At 40.5% G+C, this 24,315-nt stretch overlaps 1 protein-coding gene across 8 annotated transcripts in view; it reads right to left on the reverse strand.

Moving 5' to 3' along the window:
* Positions 1–24,315, reverse strand: part of PPFIBP1 (PPFIB scaffold protein 1) — a 213,284-nt gene that overhangs the window by 44,393 nt on the left and 144,576 nt on the right. For all 8 annotated transcript variants that reach the window (XM_055396393.2, XM_055396391.2, XM_055396392.2 and 5 more), the window contains 4 exons: positions 23,053–23,258; positions 7,538–7,624; positions 5,327–5,440; positions 3,355–3,486 (listed from right to left, as the gene is read on the reverse strand). In XM_055396393.2, coding sequence (XP_055252368.1) covers positions 3,355–3,486; positions 5,327–5,440; positions 7,538–7,624; positions 23,053–23,258 — 539 coding nt within the window. The remainder of the gene's footprint in view (positions 1–3,354; positions 3,487–5,326; positions 5,441–7,537; positions 7,625–23,052; positions 23,259–24,315) is intronic.

The following is a 24,315-nucleotide window of genomic DNA, read 5'->3' on the forward strand; positions in this document are numbered from 1 at the left end:
AAACAGCTAGCTACTTCAACTTAGTCCTAATGGTTGGTTAACATCTTGTATCCAAATTAACCACAGTTGTATGGGTTAAGACTTTCCCTAAACTTTGTATGTATAGTAAGCCCACCCCTTAATGATTCAAAACTGCTAACTTCTTTCCTGACACCAGAATTAGCTCCACTGCCACCTTATCTATATGTTGACTGAATTCTATCACCATTTTATAGAGCAACTATGGAGTCAGGGAAGGACAAAAAGGGGAAAAGAAGAAATATCCAAACAGATTTTTAAAGAAAGCATGAAAGCAAGAATTTTAAAGAAACTAAGTAGTTTTCTAAGTTTTAAGAGCTCCAGTCTCAGTTAAATGAAAAACATACTAACATAGGTGACTGATAAAGAGCTTTAAGATTAAAACGTGAGCTAAGTTGGGATTTCCTTTTACAGGAGGAAATGGCAACCTGGAAAACTCCATGGACCGAGGAGCGTGGTAGGCTACAGTCCATGGGGTCGCAAAGAGTCGGACACGACTGAGCGACTTCACTTCACATGTCACTGAGGAAGTAATACATATACCAAGACTTTCCAGTACAGTTATATATTTGACTGGAAATTTAACTTTAAAAATAGCAATGGAGTATTTGTTGTTGCTGTTCAGCCACTAAGTCACGTCCGACTCTTTGCAACTTAGAGTATAAACCTTATTAAATTCAGATCTATGAAGGACTTTCATACAGTGGAAAACATATGTAATATAGCTCATATCATGATGGCATGCAGTCAGCATAAAATAAATATCTGAAATGAAAACAGAGGGGAAGCATAAGTAAATGATTTCTCTTCTCTCCTTCTTGGTGCCAATTTTGTAGCTAAGTATGACACTTCTCCATACCCAACCAAGTAAACAAAATAAAGAAAAATGAAGAGATGGCCCTAGGAGAGAAAAAAATTTCTACAGCTCTTTATATTTCTTTTCTAATGAGTAGATTTCATATGGATATGCTCAGCACTGCACCTCCTGACAAAAAGCAGTTAACAAACTAGAAGACCTAGAGTAACAATAAACTAAGTTGAACAAACAAGAAAGCATGTTTAGAAATGAAAAGGGGTACTTCAAGTTGTAAAATCTACCCTGAATTTCACAAAAGTATAATGAGCTGTATTTATTAACTGGAATGACTAACATGTGGAATAGACCAAAAGTAAAAGTCCAAATTAAATGACCTCTAAAATCTGTGATTTAATGAGTACATAATGAAAGCATGTTTGCTACACCTATTTAAAAATCTACTTATTATATAGTGAATAATGGATGTGCCTAAATAAGAACTATTAGTAAAGTCATGCACTTGAATCCATTATTTCCACAATGAAGAGAATCAGTATGGATGAACAGATGAATGGACAGACAGATGGATACATGAATGGCAGACAGACAGAAGCTCCAAATGTCCTAAAGTCAAAGTATTTTTAAAGGCGAGTGAAAGGATTAATATTTCATATCAAAAGTCTCAAAATAAAAGTTACTATTGTCATTTAGTGATAAAAAATCAATTTCAGTTCAGTTCAGTTCAGTCGCTCAGTCGTGTCCGACTCTTTGCGACCCCATGAATCACAGCACGCCAGGCCTCCCTGTCCATCACCAACTCCCAGAGTTCAGTCAAACTCATGTCCCTTGAGTCGGTGATGCCATCCAGCCATCTCATTCTCAGTCGTCCCCTTCTCCTCCCACCCCCAATCCTTCCCAGCATCAATTTAAGCTTATTCTTAAAAAGAAGTATGGATAATGAGGGCATATAGTAATTAACTGTCTCTCCTTTACAACTCTAAGGAATTTCAACTTGTTCTAGAAATATACGTGTTGCTTATTTAACTTATATGCAGAGTACATCATGAGGAACGCTGGGCTGGAAGAAGCACAAGCTGGAATCAAGATTGCTGGGAGAAATATCAATAACCTCAGATATGCAGATGACACTACCCTTATGGCAGAAAGTGAAGAGGAACTCAAAAGCCTCTTGATGAAAGTGAAAGAGGAGAGTGAAAAGGTTGGCTTGAAGCTCAACATTCAGAAAACAAAGATCATGGCATCTGGTCCCATCACTTCATGGGAAATAGATGGAAAAACAGTGGAAACAGTGTCAGACTTTGTTTTTTTGGGCTCCAAAATCACTGCAGATGCTGATTGCAGCCAGGAAATTAAAAGACTCTTGCTCTTTGGAAGGAAAGTTATGACCAACCTTGACAGTATATTAAAAAGCAGAGACATTACTTTGCCAACCAAGGTCCGTCTGGTCAAGGCAATGGTTTTTCCCGTGGTCATGTATGGATGTGAGAGTTGGACCGTGAAGAAAGCTGATCGCCGAAGAATCAATGCTTTTGAACTGTGGTGTTGGAGAAGACTCTTGAGAGTCCCTTATACTGCAAGGAGATCCAACCAGTCCATTCTAAAGGAGATCAATCCTGGATGTTCATTGGAGGGACTGATGCTAAAGCTGAAACTGCAATACTTTGGCCACCTCATGCGACGAGTTGACTCACTGGAAAAGACTCTGATGCTGGGAAAGGTTGGGGGCGGGAGGAGAAGGGGACGACGGAGAATGAGATGGCTGGATGGCATCACCGACTCTGTGGACATGAGTTTGAGTGTACTCCGGGAGTTGGTGATGGACAGGGAGGCCTGGCGTGCTGTTATTCATGGGGTCACGGAGAGTCGGACACGACTGAGCGACTGAACTGAACTGAACTGAACTGAGATATATAAGTATGCATATATATAAATTAAAATGAAAACGTTGGTCGCTCAGTCATGTCTGACTATTTGTGACCCCATGGACTATAGTCCGCCAGGCTCCTCTTGTCTATGAAATTCTCCAGGCAAGAATACTTGAGTGGGTGGCCATTCCCTACTGCAGGGGATCTTGTTGACCCAGGAACAGTCTCCTGCTTTGCAGGAGATCTCCCTATGGATTGTAATCCACCAGGTTTCTCTGTCCATGGGATTTTCCAGGCAAGAATACCGGAGTGAGTAGCCATTCCCTTCTCCAGGGATTTTCCCAAGCTGGGGATTGAATCTGGGTCTCCTGCATTGCAGGCAGATTTTTAAACTGTCTGAGTCACCAGGGAAGCCCTGTATCTAAATAAATATGTATGTGTGTATATATATATATATATATATATATATACACGTGGTTAAGTTGCTTCATTCGTGTTGAACCCTTTGCGGCCCCATGGACTGTAACCCACCAGACTTCTCTGTCCATGGGATTCTCCAGGCAAGAGTACTGGAGTGGGTTGCCATTACCTTCTCCAGGGGTGTGTGTATGTATATGTGTATGTATGTAAAGCGAGAGAAAGGGCACCACTTACCTCCGTGTCTCTGAATCTATCTTCATAATCCAATCTGTCCTTCTCTACAGCAGTCAGTTTTAACTTTAAGTTAGATATTTCAGCCATCAGGTCCAACTTCTGAGTTTCTAAGGATGTCCTACTCAGAAGCTCCTATTAGAATTGAAGAGATACATGCAAAAGTTGCTTTATTATAAACAGTCACATATGGGAGTGTCTTTCTTATGACTGTAAAACAATATTATTAAGTAAAGCATGTGAAGATTAATTCTAAACAGATACATCTGGAAAAATTATTTGCTTTAGTTAACCTTCATTGAGTGTGAACCTTCAAGCTAGTGTTCAATAAGCAGCACATGTTTGCTTTTTGGGGAGACATATGTTCTATTGACAAACACATATATAAACTTATATATTCTTAAGCCTATGATAACACTGATGATGATATTATGTTTGCTATGTGAAAGGTACTGTTCTTACATGTATTAAGTGGTTCAATCCTCAAAACAACCTTATGAGATAGAAACTCATTAGGATAACCCATGAATTATCCTTGTTCAAAGGTTAAGCCTCTTGATGAAGGTGAAAGAGGAAAGTGAAAAAGTTGGCTTAAAACTTAACATTCAAAAACTAAGATCATGGCATCTGGTTCCATCACTTCATGGCAAATAGATGGGGAAACAATGGAAATAGTGAGAGACTTTATTTTCTTGGGCTCCAAAATCACTGCAGATGGTGACTGCAGCCATGAAATCAAAAGACACTTGCTCCTTGGAAGAAAAGCTATGACCAACCTAGACAGCAAATTAAAAAGCAGAAACATTACTTTGCCAACAAAGGTCTGTCTAGTCAAAGCTATGGTTCTTCCAGTTGTCACGTATGCATGTGAGAGTTGGACTATAAAGAAAGCTGAGTGCTGAAGAATTGATGCTTTTGAACTGTGGTATTGAAGAAGACTCTTGAGAGTCCCTTGGACTGCAAGGAGATCCAACCAGTCAATCCTAAAGGAAATCAGTCCCGAATATTCATTGGAAGGACTGATGTTGAAGCTGAAACTCCAACACTTTGGCTACCTGATGCAAAGAACTGACTCACTGGAAAAGACCCTGATGCTGGGAAAGATTGGAGGCAGGAGGAGAAGGGGTCGGATGAGTTGGATGGATGGCATCACTGACTCAGTGGACATGAGCTTGAGCAAACTCCGGGAGATAGTGAAGGACAGGGAAGCCTGGCATGCTGCAGTCCATGGGTCACGGGGAAATGGACGCAACCGAGCAACTGAACAGTTGAGGAAGCTAAGGAACAGAGAGGTTGAGAACTTGCAGAAAGTCATTACAGCAAAGAAATGGCAAAGCACGGACTCAACCTAAACAGTCCTGCTGCAGTGTGTAGTCTACCTACCGTACTATAGGTCCTCTACTGGACAAGCATCATACATGTGTGTGTGCCCATATACGTTATAAATTTTTTCCACTAAGAGTCATATAAGGTTCTTGTGTGTTAGTCACTCAGTTGTGTCGGACTCTTTGCAACCCTGTGGACTCTAGTCCCCCAGGTTCCTCTGTCCATGGGATTTTACAGGCAAGAATACTGGAATGAGTAGCCTTTCCCTTCTCCAAGGGAATCTTCCCAAGCCAGGGATCGAACCGGGGTCTTCTGTAATGCAGGCAGATTCTTTACCATCTGAACCACCAGGGAAGCCCTTTTTCCTAATTCTAAAATATACATTCATGGCTGGAAATGAGGCAACCATATGGAAGCATAAAGAAGAAAACTGAAATCATGTACAATCTTATTTATATTTTATTCCAGATACTAACTGCAATGAATACTCTATTGTGTGTATGTGTCTGGAAACCCACAACTCTATGTTTTTGCTTCAAATAAGCCAGTCTAAGTGAATCATAAAATTCACCACTGTATCAGAGCAAACACAACGTATAAATGTAGCATCTCAAACAGTTCAGCAGGGAATCCCCACCTCTGAACATACCTGCTGCAGCATTTCTTCTGTGGCATTCAACTTCTCTCTGTGCTCTTCAAGGCAAAACTCCAAATCGCGAATCTTCTCTCCCTGAGCCTCTACCTGGTCTGTCAACACACTTACCTGTATACAGAGCAAAATACTGTCATTGATTAGGAAAAATTTGGGTTCCACTACCAACTTTATTTGTCTACAGAGAACAAAAACTGGGATGATGTTACCAATTTGGTTGTAAAAAAAAAAAGGAACCTAAGAATTAATAAGAAACCAGCCCTTCACACGCTTATTCATATCATACGTATTGGTTTGAGGATTCGTCTTCAATTTTTAAGAAAGTTAGGGCTGAATTGGGGACGTGCAACACTTTATAGGATAAAACATTGCAACTCTTCAGAGGAGAAAGAGCATGTATACAAATTATCTTTTTTGGAGGGTCCGGTGAGGATGGGAGACAGTATTAGAGATTAAGAGAGGAAATGGAGTTAATATTAGAAACAGAAGTCCTCAAGGACTATTTAGTTTTGTTATTTTTTCCCCCCAAAGCGGTCTGTGGAGGGCTTCCCTGATGGCTCAGTTGGTAAAGAATCTGCTTGCAATGCAGGAGGCCTGGGTTCAATTCCTGGTTTGGGAAGATCCCCTGAAGAAGGGAAAAGCTACCCACTCCAGTATCCTGGCCTGGAGAATTCGATGGACATGGGGTCGCAAAGAGTCGGATATGACTGAGCGACTTTCACTACTGACTGAAAGTGGTCTGTATCATTTATTTACTGAAGTAAAATATTATAACATTATATTAGTTTTAGGTATACAATGCAATAATTTGATACTTGTACACACTACAAAGTGATCATAACAAGTCTAGTCACCATCCCCACCACCATACAGTTGACTCCCTTCACTCATTTCAACTATCCTCTAGTACCTTTTTTCTCTGGTAACCATCAATCTGTTCTCTGTATCACTGAGGTTTTTTTCCATTTGTTTTGTCTTTTAGATTCCGCATATAAGAGAAAACAAGTGGTATCCGCCTTTCTCTGTCTTGACATTTCATTTAGCATAATACCCTCAAGGTCCATTCACATTGTCACAAATGGGAAGATTCCCTTTTTTTATGATGGAGTAGTATTCCACTGTAAATATATATACTATATACCACATCTCCTTTTTCTTCTTTTTAATTTAAACTTTGTTTTGTATTGGGGTGTATTAACAACGCTGTGACAGTTTCAGGTGAACAGCAGAGGGACCCAGCCATACATGTGTTAATACATGTATACATTCTCCTGCAAACTCCCTTCTCATTCAGGGCTGCCACACACCAAGGACTATTCAATTTTGATACTTGACACAGAATACAGAAAAGAATCCTGGGAATCCAAATTCTGTGAGATCTTTCATGATCCCACTGTCCACAAATGTATTCAAAAGCCAAGATGTAGCTCAAAGGCCCAAGAGGAGCCACTGGGTTGGTCTTTCATCCTCAGTGTTTATTGCGAATCTCTGAGCTTTCCTTCCAATGACCACCAGCCTAGTAAATATGCTTGTTCCCCCCCCCCCCCCCACCATGCAGCTTGTGGGATCTTAGTTCCCTGACCAGGGATCAAACCCAGCCACAGCAGTGAAAGTGTAGAATCCTACCACTGAACCACCAGGGGATTCCCTATGCTTCAGTTCTTTTAGATCAAAATCCCGAAGTAAAACTATTTGTCAAGGATTTAAATGACTGTGCAGGAGAGGAAAACTCAAATTTAACCTACAAACAGGACTCCACTACCCACTTTGTGTTGTTTGGTCCATGGCATCATTTTTCAAGTTGAAAAAATTAAATATATATTCAGATTCAGAAATTCTTATTCATATTTACGAAACAGATATATGACTATGTAGACACACATATATATACATATATAGTTACAAAGTCAGAATTTCTGCTATATATATTTGTTTTTAAAAAGATCATTTATCAGAAAATCAGATGACATTGTGCCTATCACCAAACTGGCCCTTGAAGAGCAGAAGCTAAGGGCTGCTCACTCGAGACTGGGTATGCATACCCTTGTCCCATCACAGTCCTCACGGGTCCCTAATGTGTATAGATGGCCTCATACTTATTTATATTAGCAGTCTGGCTCCTGTAAGCAACTGAATTTGCCATCCCAATTAACAATGGTGTCTATAAGTTAAGTCATGAGCGGAAAAAAGCATTTAAAAATCACTTGCCTGAAGAACAAGGGATTCTTTATCATTTTCTAAACGGGCCAGTCTTTCTTGATACACATCTCCATTCCCAGGGAGGTGTCCATTTGTCTGAAAAAGGAAGTGATACGTGTAAGCCTGACCCTCTTTAACACTGAACTACTGTGGGAAAATTAAAATTGCATATGTTTTTAATCCAAGGAACCTGAATCAAATTCAGCACAGCTGTTACTATTAATACAAAATATTAGAATGCAACATAGTTCATAAAAAACAGCAACAACAACAAAAAAGCACTTCTCATCAAGCAGAAAATCATGACCCAAAAGGGACAGTGACCACTGAGAGTCGCTGACAGTGAATACCCACCTGAGACATGCAAAGCTTTGTGAGAGTGTGGTTGGGCACAAAATTCCTCTTTCTCCTGAATGCCGTGATCAGTGGGAATGTACTGAGAGGGCCTTCCAATCATCCCCTCTCCTCTCACAGTCCCAAATCCAGGGCTGCAAATGCTGGCCTCTAAATGCAAAAGTGCAGGCTTCTTCTGCAGGATGGCAAATTCAGATCCCTGCATTTGCAGGGAACAAATGTTCCCTTTCTCCCTGAAGCCTTTCTCTGTTTTTCTTTTCAAGACCTTAAGCACTGTGTCCACAATGTCCTCCACTAGCAGCACGAGCCAAGCTCGCTGACGATTTATCATGTTCTGAATTCATCAACAACTTCTGAGTTTGCTTGTTCACCTACTATTACGCTAAGCTTCCAGGCAGTCTGTAAACTCATGTTATCTTGTAACCTCCACAGCTTCCAGCCCAGAGCTCTGCTTAGACTAGTGCTCACTCTTTTTTTCTCCTCCCTTCTGCCCACCCCCACTTTTTTTTTTTAATCAGATTTGGGTATGTTTACAGATGGTACAAATGCCAAAGGAAATAAAGATTGGGAGTGGAAGTATAGATTTTTTTTTTCTCAGCCATCTTATATGTGCAAGTGATTAAGGAGACACGTTAAAAAGGCTTACAGAGTGCAGACAACATAAAAATGTCATTTTGAAACACAGTAGTATATGTGATGTGTCCCTTGGTATCTCATTTAAATAGTTCATAATCACATAATGTGTAATCCCAATAGAATTTTCTGATTACTCATTCAAATACAACAGAAATACAAACCAGTGGAGTCCAAAATGGTTAAATGGGGCCAACCAGTGTTCAACTGAAAAAGCAAATAAACCACCCCAGACTTAGAATCAGAGAAAACACACACTGTACATCCTTACTGCCCAGGACATAGCTGATGTGACAGTTATTATTTTTCCAGGATCAACTGCTTTTATCATTCTACCTTTCCAATTAATGCATTTTCTAGTATAAATTCTGGAAATACCAAAAGCTATGTATTGGGAAGGAAACAAAAAACAAACAAAAATGGAGAATTAATGAAAAAGAAAACTGCAGGGTGTTTCTTCTAAAAATATATACATCCCACAAGGCCACAAGAGAATCTGAAACTAGTTAGTAAGCACACACTATGTGGGTACAATTTTTAACATCAGCTGTTTGACCACATACCTGCACAATAATCATAGCCAGTATTAAATTACAAGTATTAGAAGGAGACTGATGGAGCAGCTAGGATGACTTCCATCCCTGAGGCTTACCAGGAAAATGAAATTTACCTTTAACCTCTTGAAAGAGGTTAAAAAATAAACTGTTTTTGGGGAAAGAAGTGGGATGTGTAATGCATGTTCTCAATCTGAGAAAGTGCTGAGACTTGCCCTACACGACTTCAAATATCTCGTTTTGATCATGGACATTAGTAGGCATCTGCTTTTAAAATTACACAAGCAATGTTTTATAAACAGACACGTTTTCCTCGGTAGGAAAAAAAAAAAAAGCTTTCTGCTTAGTGAGGACAAAAAAGCAAAAGTCCTCTTTCTCCTGACTGAAGGAGACTATAGCAAGATCAGAACTGTTTCTAGAGCAAGTTCTAGAAGTGTTTTTTGAAGCTACTGCCTATGATATGAAAATAAGCTGTCCCCAAACCAGTTCTACAAAATGATCCATTTAAAAAATACTAAAAATTGACCACAATGAGCATGCTCATGTTTCTCAACACTGTACTGATATTTACAAGCAGCCGTAACACTCGTGAGTAGTTTATTTTTAAACATTAAAATAACTTTAGTAATAAAAGACAAATGAGCCACTGCTGGAATAGTTATGTACTTCTGAAGTATTCTGTTGGTATATTCAAGTAGATAAAGGTCTGTTCTGTTCACATGTTAGTTTCTGCTAATTTTTGTTACCTTTGCCTCAAAAATGCTAGCAAGAGGTACATTCCATTAGGCAAATACCCTACTGTCTCTATTCTTCCTCCATCTCCTGTGCCCTACCTCCCAGATCACTCCACGCCTCCCCAAACCTGGCATGCTCTCTCAAACACCAATGCTACTCCTTCTGCACGGACTGTATCTCCAACTCTTTCCCTCCTTGTTCCACCTCATTCCTCAACGGGGGCTTGGTCTGGAATGTCTTCCGTGAGTTGCCTGTTCACTCATGTGCTAGTTAACCACACCCAGATGACCCTTTGCTGCAGCAGGCATACACTGAACGGACTAGGCTAGACTTGACTACATACACGACTCTACCGACACTCTGAATTCTCTGTACAGTCCTCTTTCAATCTGATGCACAGTGGGTGCTAACCGACTGCTGAATGAAGGAACACTGATAGATGTCCAATAAACATCAGGCAAATAAAAGATGAATGAATGTTTGGTTTTATCCTGGCCTTCTTCCTTCTGAGCAAGACATTTATTCGCATTTCCTCTACTATCTGGTATGCACACACCATGATCACTAGTTCCTTTCCCCTCAAGCCTATCCTCTTCCTATCACATTTAAGAGGTGACTTCATAGCCTTCCCCCCCAACTCCCATCCGTGCTGCATGGCTTGTGGGATCTGTTTCCTGACCACAGACTGAAGCTGGGCCCTTGGCAGTCAGAGTGCAGAGCTGTAACCATTAGCCCTCCAGAGAATTCCCTCCAGAACCATTTCAATGGTCAGTAATTGAGGCCCTCTTGCACAAACTCCCTCATGTACTTCCTTCTTCAACACAGAGTATTACATACTGCTTTCTACATCTTCCCTGTCTTTCTTCCTACCAGTCTCGGGAGAACTGAGTCTTACCTTCTTCTTACAAGCTTACCATTCTTCTACTTTGGAATCTTGTTTTCCTGTCTTCCCTGTGAACTGACCTACACTTATCACCTCCATCCTTATCTCATCAATTTCTTTCTCTCAATGAACTTTCATTCTCCTTTCCAAGATCTAACTCCGTGCCCACCTCTGTACCAGCTCCCACTTCTCTCTGCCTATAGAAATCCACCTTTCACAGCTGCTTCCCACCTCCTCTTTCTCATATCATGTCATTCTCTTCTACTCTACTGAATTCTCCTCCACGTCTTGCCTTGAACTTCATGATTAGCTTTTCAGCATATTCTGCCAGGGAGGGCTTACAAGTGATTTTATGCGTCAATCATTTATTCTTCCTAATAGCCTTTCAGTGCTAATGGAAACTTTATTACATTTATTTTGATTCTCCCACAATGCTTATGAAATTCTAAGCCTATAATTAAAAACATATTTGGTATAAACTCTTATTGGGTGAATTTAACATCCAATGCATTGAAGACCAGCCCAAATTATTTTACTCAAAATGCCAGAGATGCCTTCAAAAGAACTCTTTCTAGTAACACTCACAATGCAACCCTTTATTGACCACATTCAATCCAACTGAGAGTTTAGGTCAAAACTAGAATCAATGTGAGGATTTTAACAATGCAATCTTCAACTAACTGGAGGTGTGGAGGGGTGGGACTGTAATACACCAGGGAGGGCAGGGCAGGAGAGGCAGCTGGACTATAATAGTGATACTAATTAAGGGACTTATGGAGTTTGCCAGATTTTCCTGACATAATGGGTCTGGAGGGATATGTCTAAAAAGCTTTATTCCTCATAGAATTATAAAATCCTAAGGCTAGGCTGAAACCACACCCGAGAAGGTGAATTTCCTGAACTCACAGGGCAGGTGCTACACACACCATCTACTTTACCCTTCACCAACTAAAGAGAAGTTCTTCTTTTTATATTAATTTCCCTTTAATCATCAAATATAAATACACAATCAAGCAAGAGGTGTTACAAATGTTAACATTTTACATTATATGAGTCTCTTCTTTAAAATGTTTTATTACAGAAAGCTTCAAATATATATAAAAATAAAGACGACAATGACGAGACCCTTTGTACTCATCACCCAGTTTCAGCTTCATGACAGGTGGGAGTCTTCTGTTCTTTTTGTAGAAAGTACCATGCTGTGTTTCCCTCTGATTTTCTTAGTTTTATTGATTTGCATTGGCCTACACCTGGCTCTCTTTTCTCCCCAACCTTCAGTTTTGGTTTGTTGTTCTTTCCTGAGCTCTGTTTTACTGTAAAAATCCAAAATCAATATACCAGTAGTGATTTGCTATGATTAAACTTATTTATCTTATAATATAGAACTCCTTTGAATATAGCATTCCCATATCAGAATGGTAACAGAATTAAAATGGGGAAAGGAAAATCAGTCCAACTTTATAGACAACAAATGTTTAAAAAGAGTTGGACTAGCACCATCTGTCTCTCTCACTCACACTCTTCTCATTCATGCTCTCTCCCCACCCAGAAAATATACTAGCCTTTCTTTTTTTTTTTTTTGTCTAATCTTTTGGCCACACTATGTGGCATGTGGACTCTTAGTTCCTTGACCAGGAACTGAACCCACACCCCTCCCTGCATTGGAAGGTGGAGTCTTAACCACTGGACTGCCAGGGAAATCCCATAAATATACCAGCTTTTAAAACTGCCATACACTTATGATTTCATGATTCTATTTCTTAAAATTCAATATCAAGAAAGGAAAGTCGGGAGTTCCCTGGTGGCCTATTGGTTAGAACACTTGACTTGCACTGGCGTGACTCAGGTTCAGTCCCTGGTCAGGGACCTGAGATCCCTAACCCTAAGCCCTAAACCCTAACCCTCCCACCACAAGCCACATGGTATGGTCCCAAAAAGAAAGAAATAAAAAGGAAGGTATGTTAAACTAAAGCTCATTTAATTAAATGTTATCTTTAGCTACCAAATGATATATCTAATACAGGGTCGTTCATGTCTTAATCACAGTATTAATATTTCTACCACTGCATGCAAACATCCATTGCCTGCTTTCCACTAGAGGAAAGACTGAAATAAGACTTGAATCTTTCAGCCACAAACATCACAGTCACATTTCATTTGGGTCCAACACACAAGACAGCATCTCACACTCTTTTGTACAAAGAGTCAAACACAACACCAACAATGTTGGAAATCAATCCACCAGGCAGGAGCAGTGCTCTGCTGTCTGGGCCTCACACTCGATGTAGTGTGATTAGGATGGAGAGGCCTGATCCTGGGCTGTAAACAATCATCTCAGAGCAACACTGCTACCATGCAGGGCCACCAGAGCAGCCCCTCCACCCTTTGTACTATGGTACCTCTGACTCTAGGTCCATCTTGCAAACACCCCACTTATATTTTCCTCCTAAATTTCTACTGAAATTCAAAAGAACAGCCTCTTTAGGAAGCCCTCTACTTATTCCAAAATCTCATCATCTCATCATTTGCTAAGAAACCCAAAAAGGGAAATAAATCTCACACACATTTTATCATACCCCCAAAACTCAATCACAACCCTCTCCTAGAAAGATATCAGTTTATTCAATGTTGTCAGAAAGCACATCAAAGACTGAAACTCAGAGTGATCCTGAATATATGCTGTACTTTCCAAGTCAAGATTACACACATGGTCAGAATCAGGCTATGGCTTTGGGATTTTGTTTTTCTGGGTTTTAATTTTCACTGTGCTTGTTTCCCAGAGACAGAAGGCATCTTCTTAACTAAACAGTCAACTGGAGCAAAAACAAGTGCTCTGGAGCAAGAAAAACCACAGTAGCAGGTCAGCCTCTAAGACTCACTACTCCAAAAATGTAACTATATCTGAAATGCTGGTGAGAACAGCAAATGCCAAGGGCTTTCATCTGACAATCTTTTCAGAAGTATCATGAGAGTGCTTCCCTCGGAGCATCTGTGCCACATTAAACTATTCACGGCCACGAGCAGAGGCTGTCCTGTTACATGGCCAGGGCACACCTGCATCTCCTCCTCTGTGCATCCACGGCCAGCACCAGTGAAGAGACAGACTGCTTCTGTTCAGTCCAGTGCAGTCGCTCAGTCGTGTCCGACTCTTTGCGACCCCATGAATCACAGCACTCCAGGCCTCCCTGTCCATCACCAACTCCCAGAGTTCACTCAGACTCATGTCCATCGAGTCGGTGATGCCATCCATTCTCTGTCGTCCCCTTCTCCTTCAGCCCCCAATCCCTCCCAGCATCAGAGTCTTTTCCAATGAGTCAACTCTTCACATGAGGTGGCCAAAGTATTGGAGTTTCAGCTTTAGCATCAGTCCTTCCAATGTACACCCAGGATTGATCTCCTCTAGAATGGATTGGTTGGATCTCCTTGCAGTCCAAGGGACTCTCAAGAGTCTTCTCCAACACCACAGATCAAAAGCATCAATTCTTCGGCGATCAGCCTTCTTCACAGTTCAACTCTCACATCCATACATGACCACGGGAAAAACCATAGCCTTGACTAGATGGACCTTGGTTGGCAAAGTAATGTCTCTGCTTTTTAATATGCTATCTAGGTTGGTCATAACTTTCCTTCCAAGAGTAAGCATCTTTTAATTTCATGGCTGTAATCAGCATCCACAGTGATTTTGGAACCCCCCAAAATAATGTCCGACACTGTTTCCACTGTTTCTCCATCTATTTCCCATGAAGTGATAGGACCAGATGCCATGATCTTAGTTTTCTGAATGTTGACCTTCAAGCCAACTTTTTCACTCTCCTCTTTCACTTTCATCAAGAGGTTTTTCAGTTCCTCTTCACTTTCTGCCATAAGGGTGGTGTCATCTGCATATCTGAGGTTATTGATATTTCTGCCGGCAATCTTGATTCCAGCTTGTGCTTCTTCCAGCCCAGCGTTCCTCATGATGTACTCTGCATATAAGTTAAATAAGCAGACTGCTTCAGTGTCTCCTAAAGAGTTCTTTTAGACCCTTGAGAAGGGAAGATGGGCTTTACCCTTTCCTCAACTTATTTTCAGGCATATCACGATGCTCCCAAAGCTTCTGTAGTGGGGAGAGGAGTACACACTGAGACTGCAACATTATCCCAGTCACAGGTATGCTCCAAAGTTCCCTGAGTTCCAGATGGATGGAAAACAGAAACCCCCAAAACCTAAAGCCAGCTCCTATTCTAGGGATAAAACATACTCATTCATTCAACCATTGTTCATTTCCGTATTGAGTATTTATAAAAATCCAAGACACAGACATAGAGAACAAATATGTGGATATCAAGGGGTTAAGGGATGGTGGGATAAATTGGGAGACTGGGATTAACATATATACACTATTGATACTATGTATAAAATAGATAACTAATGAGAACCTACAATATAGCACAGGGAACTCTACTTAACGCACTGTGGTGACCTGAAGGAAGTCCACAAGGGAGATAATATGTGTATATGTATGGCTGATTCATTTTGCTGTATAGCAGAATCTAACACAACTCTGTAAAGCAACTATACTCCAATGAAAGCTTATTTTTAAAAAACCCAGCCATGTGACAGGCTGCAGAGCTAGCAGAAGAATATCTTTTACTTTGGGAAGGAGAACTTGAGATCAAGGAAAAATGCTGTGTCTACTTTTCTTGCCACTTACTCTTTCAAGGATCCCCTGGAGGAAGGGATGGCAACCCACTCCAGTATTCTTGCCTGGAGGATTCTATGGACAGAGGAGCCTGGTGGGCTACAGTCCATGGGGTGGAAAGAGTCAGACACAACTGAGTGACCAGCACTATTCTTTTTTAACTTACTTTTGTAAAAGAATAGAGGAATCTTTCTATTCAATCCCAACCACTACTGGCAGCCTGGGATTCCACTGAAAGCACCTCTCCCACTGTTCACACACTGGCATCTTTTGATGGAGAACTGTGCTGACTCGGTCCATGTGCTTTCCTGGGAGTTTTCCAGAAGCATAAGGGAAAAACAGGTTTAACTTCAGCTAGGATGTCTCAGTGACAGATGAGGCACAGCTCATATAATTGTGACCACATACGGGATTCAACCTTAAGATGTATCTTGTTTGCCAAGGCTTGGAAAAACATTCCCTGGAGGTACACAGGAAAAGAGAAAGAAGCTGGCCAGAGACCAGCGGGGATCAGAGGGTGGCCGGGTGGGGATGGAGTGTGCGGCTGGGGGTCAAGGACTCGGGGAGAACAGCTAGAAGCCCTGGAGAGAACACGCCCCGTGTCTGAACTCTTTAAATAAATTATGAGTATTATTATTTTTAGGAAACACTTAACCCAAGGGACATTTAGGATTAATATTATCTTTTTCAACATAGAGTAAAGATAGAAATGCATTATAATGATTTAACAGGTCAGAAGTCAGTCAAGAGCACTTCATTTCCCCCACTGATATACTACTGGGTTATCATGCCTGATGTGCAGTTTTTACCATGAGTATTTTAATTCACTTTGCAGAAAACTTTTTTTTTTAAGGGGATTCTTTTTTAAATTAATTTATTTGACTGTGTCAGGTCTTAGCTGCGACATGCTGGATCCTGTGCTGTGTGCACGGATTCTCTAATTGTGGCACATGGGTTTAGCTGCACCACAGCAGATGGGATCTTAGTTCCCCGACCAGGGATTGAACCTGCGTCCCCTGCATTGCAAGGTGGATTATTAACCACTGGACCACCAGGCAAGTCCCCCAAACTGTCTTTTTCTGTAATTTCTGCTGACTTTGAGATCGTGTCATAATTAAAGCTGCCAAACAACCAGACGCTTTGGGATTTCAGGATCCTGTCAAGGTCACGAACCTTGCGTCCATCTACTGGAGAAAGCGTCATAAGAATGTTCTAGGGCAGTGCATCAAGTTAGATCTAGAGTAAACAAAAACTACTTGCTAGGCTCAAAAAATTAAGACTTTTTTTCTATTGCCCTCTTAAACTTTGAGCTTGATAAAGGACATAATTCTCTGTTATTAATATTTGTGTTAACATACATTTCACAATTAAAACAGAGAATTATACCTCAGTAATTGAACAAATATGTCATATTCAATTGATTTGTTGCTGCTGTTGTTTTACCACAGGAGACAAACTTTCAAGTCTTCAAAGAAACTTACTCATTCCTAGAAGGCTACATGTTTAGCTACCTAATTAAAACAAATTCATTTTTATAGGTTTAACTTCACTTCACTGTAACAGTCTATTTTCCATTTTCTTATCCAGCTTCTGATCATCTAAAACAATTAAGAAGGCAGCAGAAATTAGTAGCGAAGGAATAACCTGCTACCTGATATAAGCATCTGAATGCAGAGTTCCAAAGAATAGCAAGGAGAGATAAGAAAGACTTCCTCAGTGATCAATGCAAAGAAATAGAGGAAAACAACAGAATAGGAAAAACAAGAGACCTCTTCAAGAAAATTAGAGATTCCAAGGGAACATTTCATGCAAAGATGGGCTCGATAAAGGACAGAAATGGTATGGACCTAACAGAAGCAGAAGATATTAAGAAGAGGTGGCAAGAATACACAGAAGAACTGTACAAAAAAGATCTTCCCGACCAAGATAGTCACGATAACGTGATCACTGACCTAGAGCCAGACATCTTGGAATGTGAAGTCAAGTGGGCCTTAGAAAGCATCACTACGAACAAAGCTAGTGGAGGTGATGGAATTCCAGTTGAGCTATTACAAGTCTTGAAAGATGATGCTGTGAAAGTGCTGCACTCAATATGCCAGCAGATTTGGAAAACTCAGCAGTGGCCACAGGACTGGAAGAGGTCAGTCTTCATTCCAATCCCAAAGAAAGGCAATGCCAAAGAATGCTCAAACTACCGCACAATTGCACTCATCTCACACGCTAGCAAAGTCATGCTCAAAATTCTCCAAGCCAGGCTTCAGCAATATGTAAACCGTGAACTCCCAGATGTTCAAGCAGGTTTTAGAAAAGGCAGAGGCACCAGAGATCAAATTGCCAACATCCGCTGGATCATGGAGAAAGCAAGAGAGTTTCAGAAAAACATCTATTTCTGCTTCATTGACTATGCCAAAGCCTTTGACTGTGTGGATCACAATAAATTGTGGAACATTCTGAAAGAGATGGGAATCCCAGACCACCTGACCTGCCTCTTGAGAAACCTGTATGCAGGTCAGGAAGCAACAGTTAGAACTGGACATGGAACAACAGACTGGTTCCAAATAGGAAAAGGTGTACGTCAAGGTTGTATATTGTCACCTTGCTTATTTAACTTATATGCAGAGTACATCATGAGGAACGCTGGGCTGGAAGAAGCACAAGCTGGAATCAAGATTGCTGGGAGAAATATCAATAACCTCAGATATGCAGATGACACTACCCTTATGGCAGAAAGTGAAGAGGAACTCAAAAGCCTCTTGATGAAAGTGAAAGAGGAGAGTGAAAAGGTTGGTTTGAAGCTCAACATTCAGAAAACAAAGATCATGGCATCTGGTCCCATCACTTCATGGGAAATAGATGGAAAAACAGTGGAAACAGTGTCAGACTTTGTATTTTTGGGCTCCAAAATCACTGCAGATGCTGATTGCAGCCATGAAATTAAAAGACGCTTACTCCTTGGAAGGAAAGTTATGACCAACCTTGATAGTATATTAAAAAGCAGAGACATTACTTTGCCAACCAAGGTCCGTCTGGTCAAGGCAATGGTTTTTCCCGTGGTCATGTATGGATGTGAGAGTTGGACTGTGAAGAAGGCTGATCGCCGAAGAATCAATGCTTTTGAACTGTGGTGTTGGAGAAGACTCTTGAGAGTCCCTTATACTGCAAGGAGATCCAACCAGTCCATTCTAAAGGAGATCAATCCTGGGTGTTCATTGGAGGGACTGATGCTAAAGCTGAAACTGCAATACTTTGGCCACCTCATGCGACGAGTTGACTCACTGGAAAAGACTCTGATGCTGGGAAAGGTTGGGGGCGGGAGGAGAAGGGGACGACGGAGAATGAGATGGCTGGATGGCATCACCGACTCTGTGGACATGAGTTTGAGTGTACTCCGGGAGTTGGTGATGGACAGGGAGGCCTGGCGTGCTGTGATTCATGGGGTCGCGGAGAGTCGGACACGACTGAGCGACTGAACTGAACTGAACTGAACTACAGGAAACCAGGGCATCTTCCTGGTCTGGGTAAAATTATAATCAGAAATGCAAAGGCCCAGTTGCACTAATTTGAAGCTTAGCATCAGTCAGTCTTAAGTAAATGGACTTTCAGGTTGGCCATCATTAAGCATGAATGAAATATTAATTATGTAACTCATATCATTAATAAGTTTTTCTAAAACATTGTGGAAGCTTCCCCATAGTCGGAGAAATGTCTGCACTCTTCTGTCAAAGAAGTAAACTGTATAAATAATTGGTAACCGTCACCCCGCCCCATAACCAGCCTCAACCCTTTCTTTCCTTCATTTCAAAAGGTCCTGCTAAATGTTTCCCTCTACTCTCTACAATCCACTCTTCACTATGACCTTTTCAACTAATCCTCTGCCAGGCTCACTGACAAGCACTCAACATACATTAGCTAATAGGATCTTCACAATCCTGTGTGGCAGAAACCACCATTCCCATTTTACAGATGAGGAAACAGACAAACAGCTTAAGACACAATCGGGAGAATTCTGTGTTCCTTCAATTCTAAGATGCCACCAAACTTTATCAAATTACTATTTAAAAATTTTTTGATTAGGGTAAAACACATAAAAATTTACCATTTTTATATGTACAGTTCAGTGGCAATAAGCACATTCACAGGTCTGTGGAATCATCACCATCATCCATCTACAGAACTCTTTTCATACTGCAAAACTCAAGCTCTGTATCCATTAAATATTAACTCCACATCCCACCCTTTCCCCCGCCAATGGCAACCACTATTCTATTTTCTCTCTATGAATTTATTTGTCTCCTCTAGGTATCTGCATGCATGCTCAGTCATGTCTGACTCTTTGTGACCCCTATGGACTACAGCCTGCCAGGAACCTCTCTGACATGGGATTTCCCGGGCAAGAATACAGGAGTTTGTTGCCATTCCCTTCTCCAGGGGATCTTCCTAACCCAGGGATCAAACTCGGGTATCCTGCACTGCAGGCAGATTCTTTACCTTCCGAGCCACCAGGGAAGTCTAAAACATGTACAGATACCATTTTTAAGATCATGGAACACATCACAGCTTCTGAGATATCAAATGGGAGAAGGCTATACTATCATCAAATCATTAAATTGCAAGCATAAGACCTTCTACCTGTTGGAGTCTTAATACTGCCTCAATTCCCTTTGGTTCTAAAATTAAAGTCTATGATAAGCTAAGCTCTGACTATTCATGTCATACCTATGCCTTTTTGTTTATTTTTTATTGAAGCATAATTGAATTACAATGCAGCGTTAATTGCTATAGTATAGCAAGGTGACTCAGTTATACACATATATACACACAAATTATTTTTTATATTCTTTTCCATTATTGATTATCACAGGATACTGAATATAGTTCCCTGTGTTTATGATAGCTGGGACTGTTTTTGGTATTCAGTCACTAAGACGTGACCAACTCTGTGATCCCATGGACTGAAGCACACCAGGCTCCTCTGTCCTCTAGTATCAGCAGATAATCCTCCAGGATTAGCAGATGTAAACTGGTATATACAGAAGGATAAACAACAAGGTCGCACACCTATGCCTTCATTATTCCAAACACTCACTCCCACTCTCCTCTTCTTGCTTTGGGCTTTGCCCTTTATCAATCTTTTTCTTTTTTTTTTATTTCATTATCTACATGCTTGCAAAAATACATGTAATTTGGAAGGACTGGATTCCACATGAAGGGACAGATATAAATCAGGTTGTACAGATATAAATAAGTTTAACCCAAGAAAACTTACCTCTCTGGAGTTAACATTTAGTTAGTTTTTTAACTGTCATTTTTTTGGATAAAAACTGAATCTTTGTAAGGTGTGTAAAGTATTTGTCCATTTTGTGGATACTTAACTTTAAAATGTTAGATATTAACACAAAGAGCAACCAAAACCACAAATTAACAAGACATTATCCATCAAATGAATAAATTTAACACAATAAATAAATGCTATTTTAATAAATGTTGAATCAAGTTCATTCAAATATATATACCATTTTATCATTCACGGAGCAACATTCATCACAAACATAATTACTGACCACCTATTGCATGCCAAGCATTGTTCTGGGGACCATCGATGCAGTGGTTTTGTTTTGATTCGTTTTATATATAGCCAAAAGTCTCAATGATACTTCCATTCCAGTTGGAGACAGAAAAAAATACATATAAATATGGCAAATACATAGTACATAAGTGGTGCATTCTTAGTAAAATAAATAAAAGTAGGGAGATGTACTATGAAGAATAACTATGTGAAATTTTAGATCAGGTGGGCAGGAAAGGCCTCACGGAGAGCACAACTTTTAAGTAAATGCAACAAAGCTAGTCATCCAGATAATCTGAGAAAACAACTTTCCAGGCAGAGTAAACAGCCAGTACAAAGGCCCTGAGGCCCAGTTTCACCAACATGTTTGAGAATCAGTGAGGAATCCCACGTGCCTGAAGTGGAGCAAAAGACGGCAGTGAGACTTGAGGTCAGAAGGCAACAAGGAGCAAGTACTAAACTAAAGGCCTTGCAGTCCAGCAAGCACTGTGGTTTCTATCTCTAAGTCACATGTGACTACCACTGTAGGTTTCTCAAAAAAGCACGGATGACATGATTTATGTTTCAGGAACCATCACATCACTTTCAATCTTTTCCAGAAACACTTTAACAGACCGAGCACCTATTAATGGAGATATTTTGGACACAAGTGAAACACTTAACCACAGTGCCCTCATGTTACAGCTGCATTGGCTGCCTCTAAATGCAAGGTGGGAATGGGTTCCTCTAAGTTCCCTTCCCAAAGTGTGCTGAATGGTCAGGAAAACAAGTGTAAAGAAGGGGCAAGGGAGGAGGTAGAAAGCCTGAGAAATATGCCAGGAAATCTCTGGTTTCAGAGCATGAAGCAATTCCCCAAAGAAATCAGCAGACCTGGGTACTTAAATCTCTAGAGGAGAAACTTGCAGAAAAACTAAAGGTTCAAGAATAGGTACTGTGTATTATACAAAGTAAAATATATCTATTATACAAAGTAAAATATACAAAATGAAATATCTAAAATACTGTTATACAAAGTAAACTATCTCAAAGTAAGATATACAAAGTAAAATATTTATGTGTATTTTACCCTGATCAAGGTTGCAGAGATGTGCTAAAAGATGGACCATACCGCTTGTACTTGAACTGGGGATGTACACTTGCTGGAACAGGTAGGAGCATTAGTGTTTGTATCACATTACATGAAAATGCTTTAGGTGCAAAGTACTGATACTATTAAGGTTCCCAAAGCAAAGAGCTGACATTGCCACCACAGACCAAAAATTCATTCTTTCATACAATTTTCATTAACTTTTATATAAAAACAATTAACTTATAAGCTTATTCATGCATTTTCCTGAAAAACTGAATATCCATTAAATACTTACAAAATAAACATTTTTTCTAGCTTCTCTTTCGAATATTTTTGTGACATTCTGTGGATTTTATGTGTTTAACACATACTAAAACATAGCATTCACCATTGTTTTCAGGGAAAGGGCAGATCTGCCATGCCATCAGTTTTCGAGAAGGATGCCTAGAAAGAGGCTCATTGTTCAGTGACTAAGAACACCATTCAGCGCCCAATCCACAGATTAATTCATGTACTTGAATCAAAATGACTGTCACAACCACTAGATGGCACTTGACACCACATGCTGCTACCAACCTCCCTCACGATTGGAAGTATCTCCTGCTGCAGTCCATGGGGTCGCAGAGTCGGACACGACTGAGCAACTGAACAACAACATTCACTGTACTCCCTATTTTGAATCGTGACTGAGTCTTTTCAAATAAACTTCCCAGTATTACCAGTAAAGCATCTATTAAGTGTAAAACTCTTTCCCTCACAGGACTGTTTTAAGCCACAGCAGGTCATTCAAGCACAGTTCAAATGTTAGTCCACCTTTATGGGCAAAATCAGGTGACCAGCTGGCACACAGGAAATGTATACTAACAGCAATTAAAAAAAAAATCTTTAGAGTCAAAAGGAAATCAGAATCTCTTAATGGATAAAGTCGGGGCAAACTTGTCACCCTGTAGCTGTTTTTTTCCTGTTCTGATCAGCTACTTTATGTTCTAAGTTTTGGACTAAGCAGCAGAAGATGCACGGTGTGGGGCTGGTAAGAAGCGGATATCTACCATTTGACTCTGGAGCCACTCGATGAGCATTTCCGCGGTAGAGTCTGGGATCTGGCACCTCAAGCCCTCCTTCTCGTCAGCTTCCATCATCTCCAGCAACCCACGTAGGTCTTCCACAAGGTGCAGGGCTCGCAAGCTTCCCATGAACGGGGAGGTGGGGGACTGGCAATCGAAAATCCCATTGGAATATTCCAGGGCCTTAGAACCTAGGTTTAGAAAAATAAAAAAATCATAGAGAGCAATGGGATTTATGCTGGATAATATACCAAAGCTGAAGGTGAAAGCAAGTCTAGTCACAGTGAGGAATGACCAAACAAGGAGTAGGGAAAAGAGAATTCAATCACGTAAACCTCTCCAAGGGATAGTCATTTGGTGAAAAAACAAAAACTATATAATTGATGAGAGATTGTTGTTGCTTAGTCATTGTGTCCAGCTCTTTGAGACCCTGTGGACTGTAGCCCGCCAAGCTCCTCTCGTCAAGGGATTTTCCAGGCAAGAAAACTGGAGTGGGTTGCCATTTCCTAAATATCAGTGGTCAAATACCTAACAGGGAGGCCAGCTGTGTGGCATAGTAAGAGTAGGATGAGTCTTGATATAAGATGTGCTGACCTCAAGAAACACAGGCTAAGAAGACAGCAGATCAGTTTGGGTGGAGCCATGTATTCCCCAAAATAAAAATTTAGAAAGCATAAAGTTTTTAAATCCCCCTAGAAAGAAGTTGCATATTGAGGTGGAAATTGCATAGCATAATTTCAACGGTAAGAGAGCCAGCTCTCAGTTAATTGCCTAGAATTTAATGTCTGAAGTTCAATAACTTACACATGCACATTGTATACGTAACAAGGAAGCATGTGTGGATAAACACTTTCCCCCACAATTTTGTTTGCAGCCTAGCATCAAATGCTCTCGGTAATGTTAGCTTCAAAACATAGTTTTAAAGCCATTTTTGTTTTCTATTACCTTTACAGAACACTCTACTACTTAAATACATACACTGACTCAGTGCATTCTGAAAGCACCCATAGATACTTCTACATCTCTTTGATTTTTATTTTCTGGTCGATCAAACATACCATTAAATATACATATTAACTTTACACTTAAATTTCAGTAACTATGATATTTAGGCCATCACCTCACAAATCCGGGCTTCCCTTATGGTTCAGCTGGTAAAGAATCTGCCTGCAATGCGGGAGACCTGGGTTCGATCCCTCGGTTGGGAAGATCCACTGGAGAAGGGAAAGGCTACCCACTCCAGTATTC

This window comes from Moschus berezovskii, chromosome 6, assembly GCF_049115385.1.
Source record: "Moschus berezovskii isolate FMDL1 chromosome 6, NW_MosBer_1.0, whole genome shotgun sequence".
Classification (NCBI taxonomy): domain Eukaryota; kingdom Metazoa; phylum Chordata; class Mammalia; order Artiodactyla; family Moschidae; genus Moschus; species Moschus berezovskii.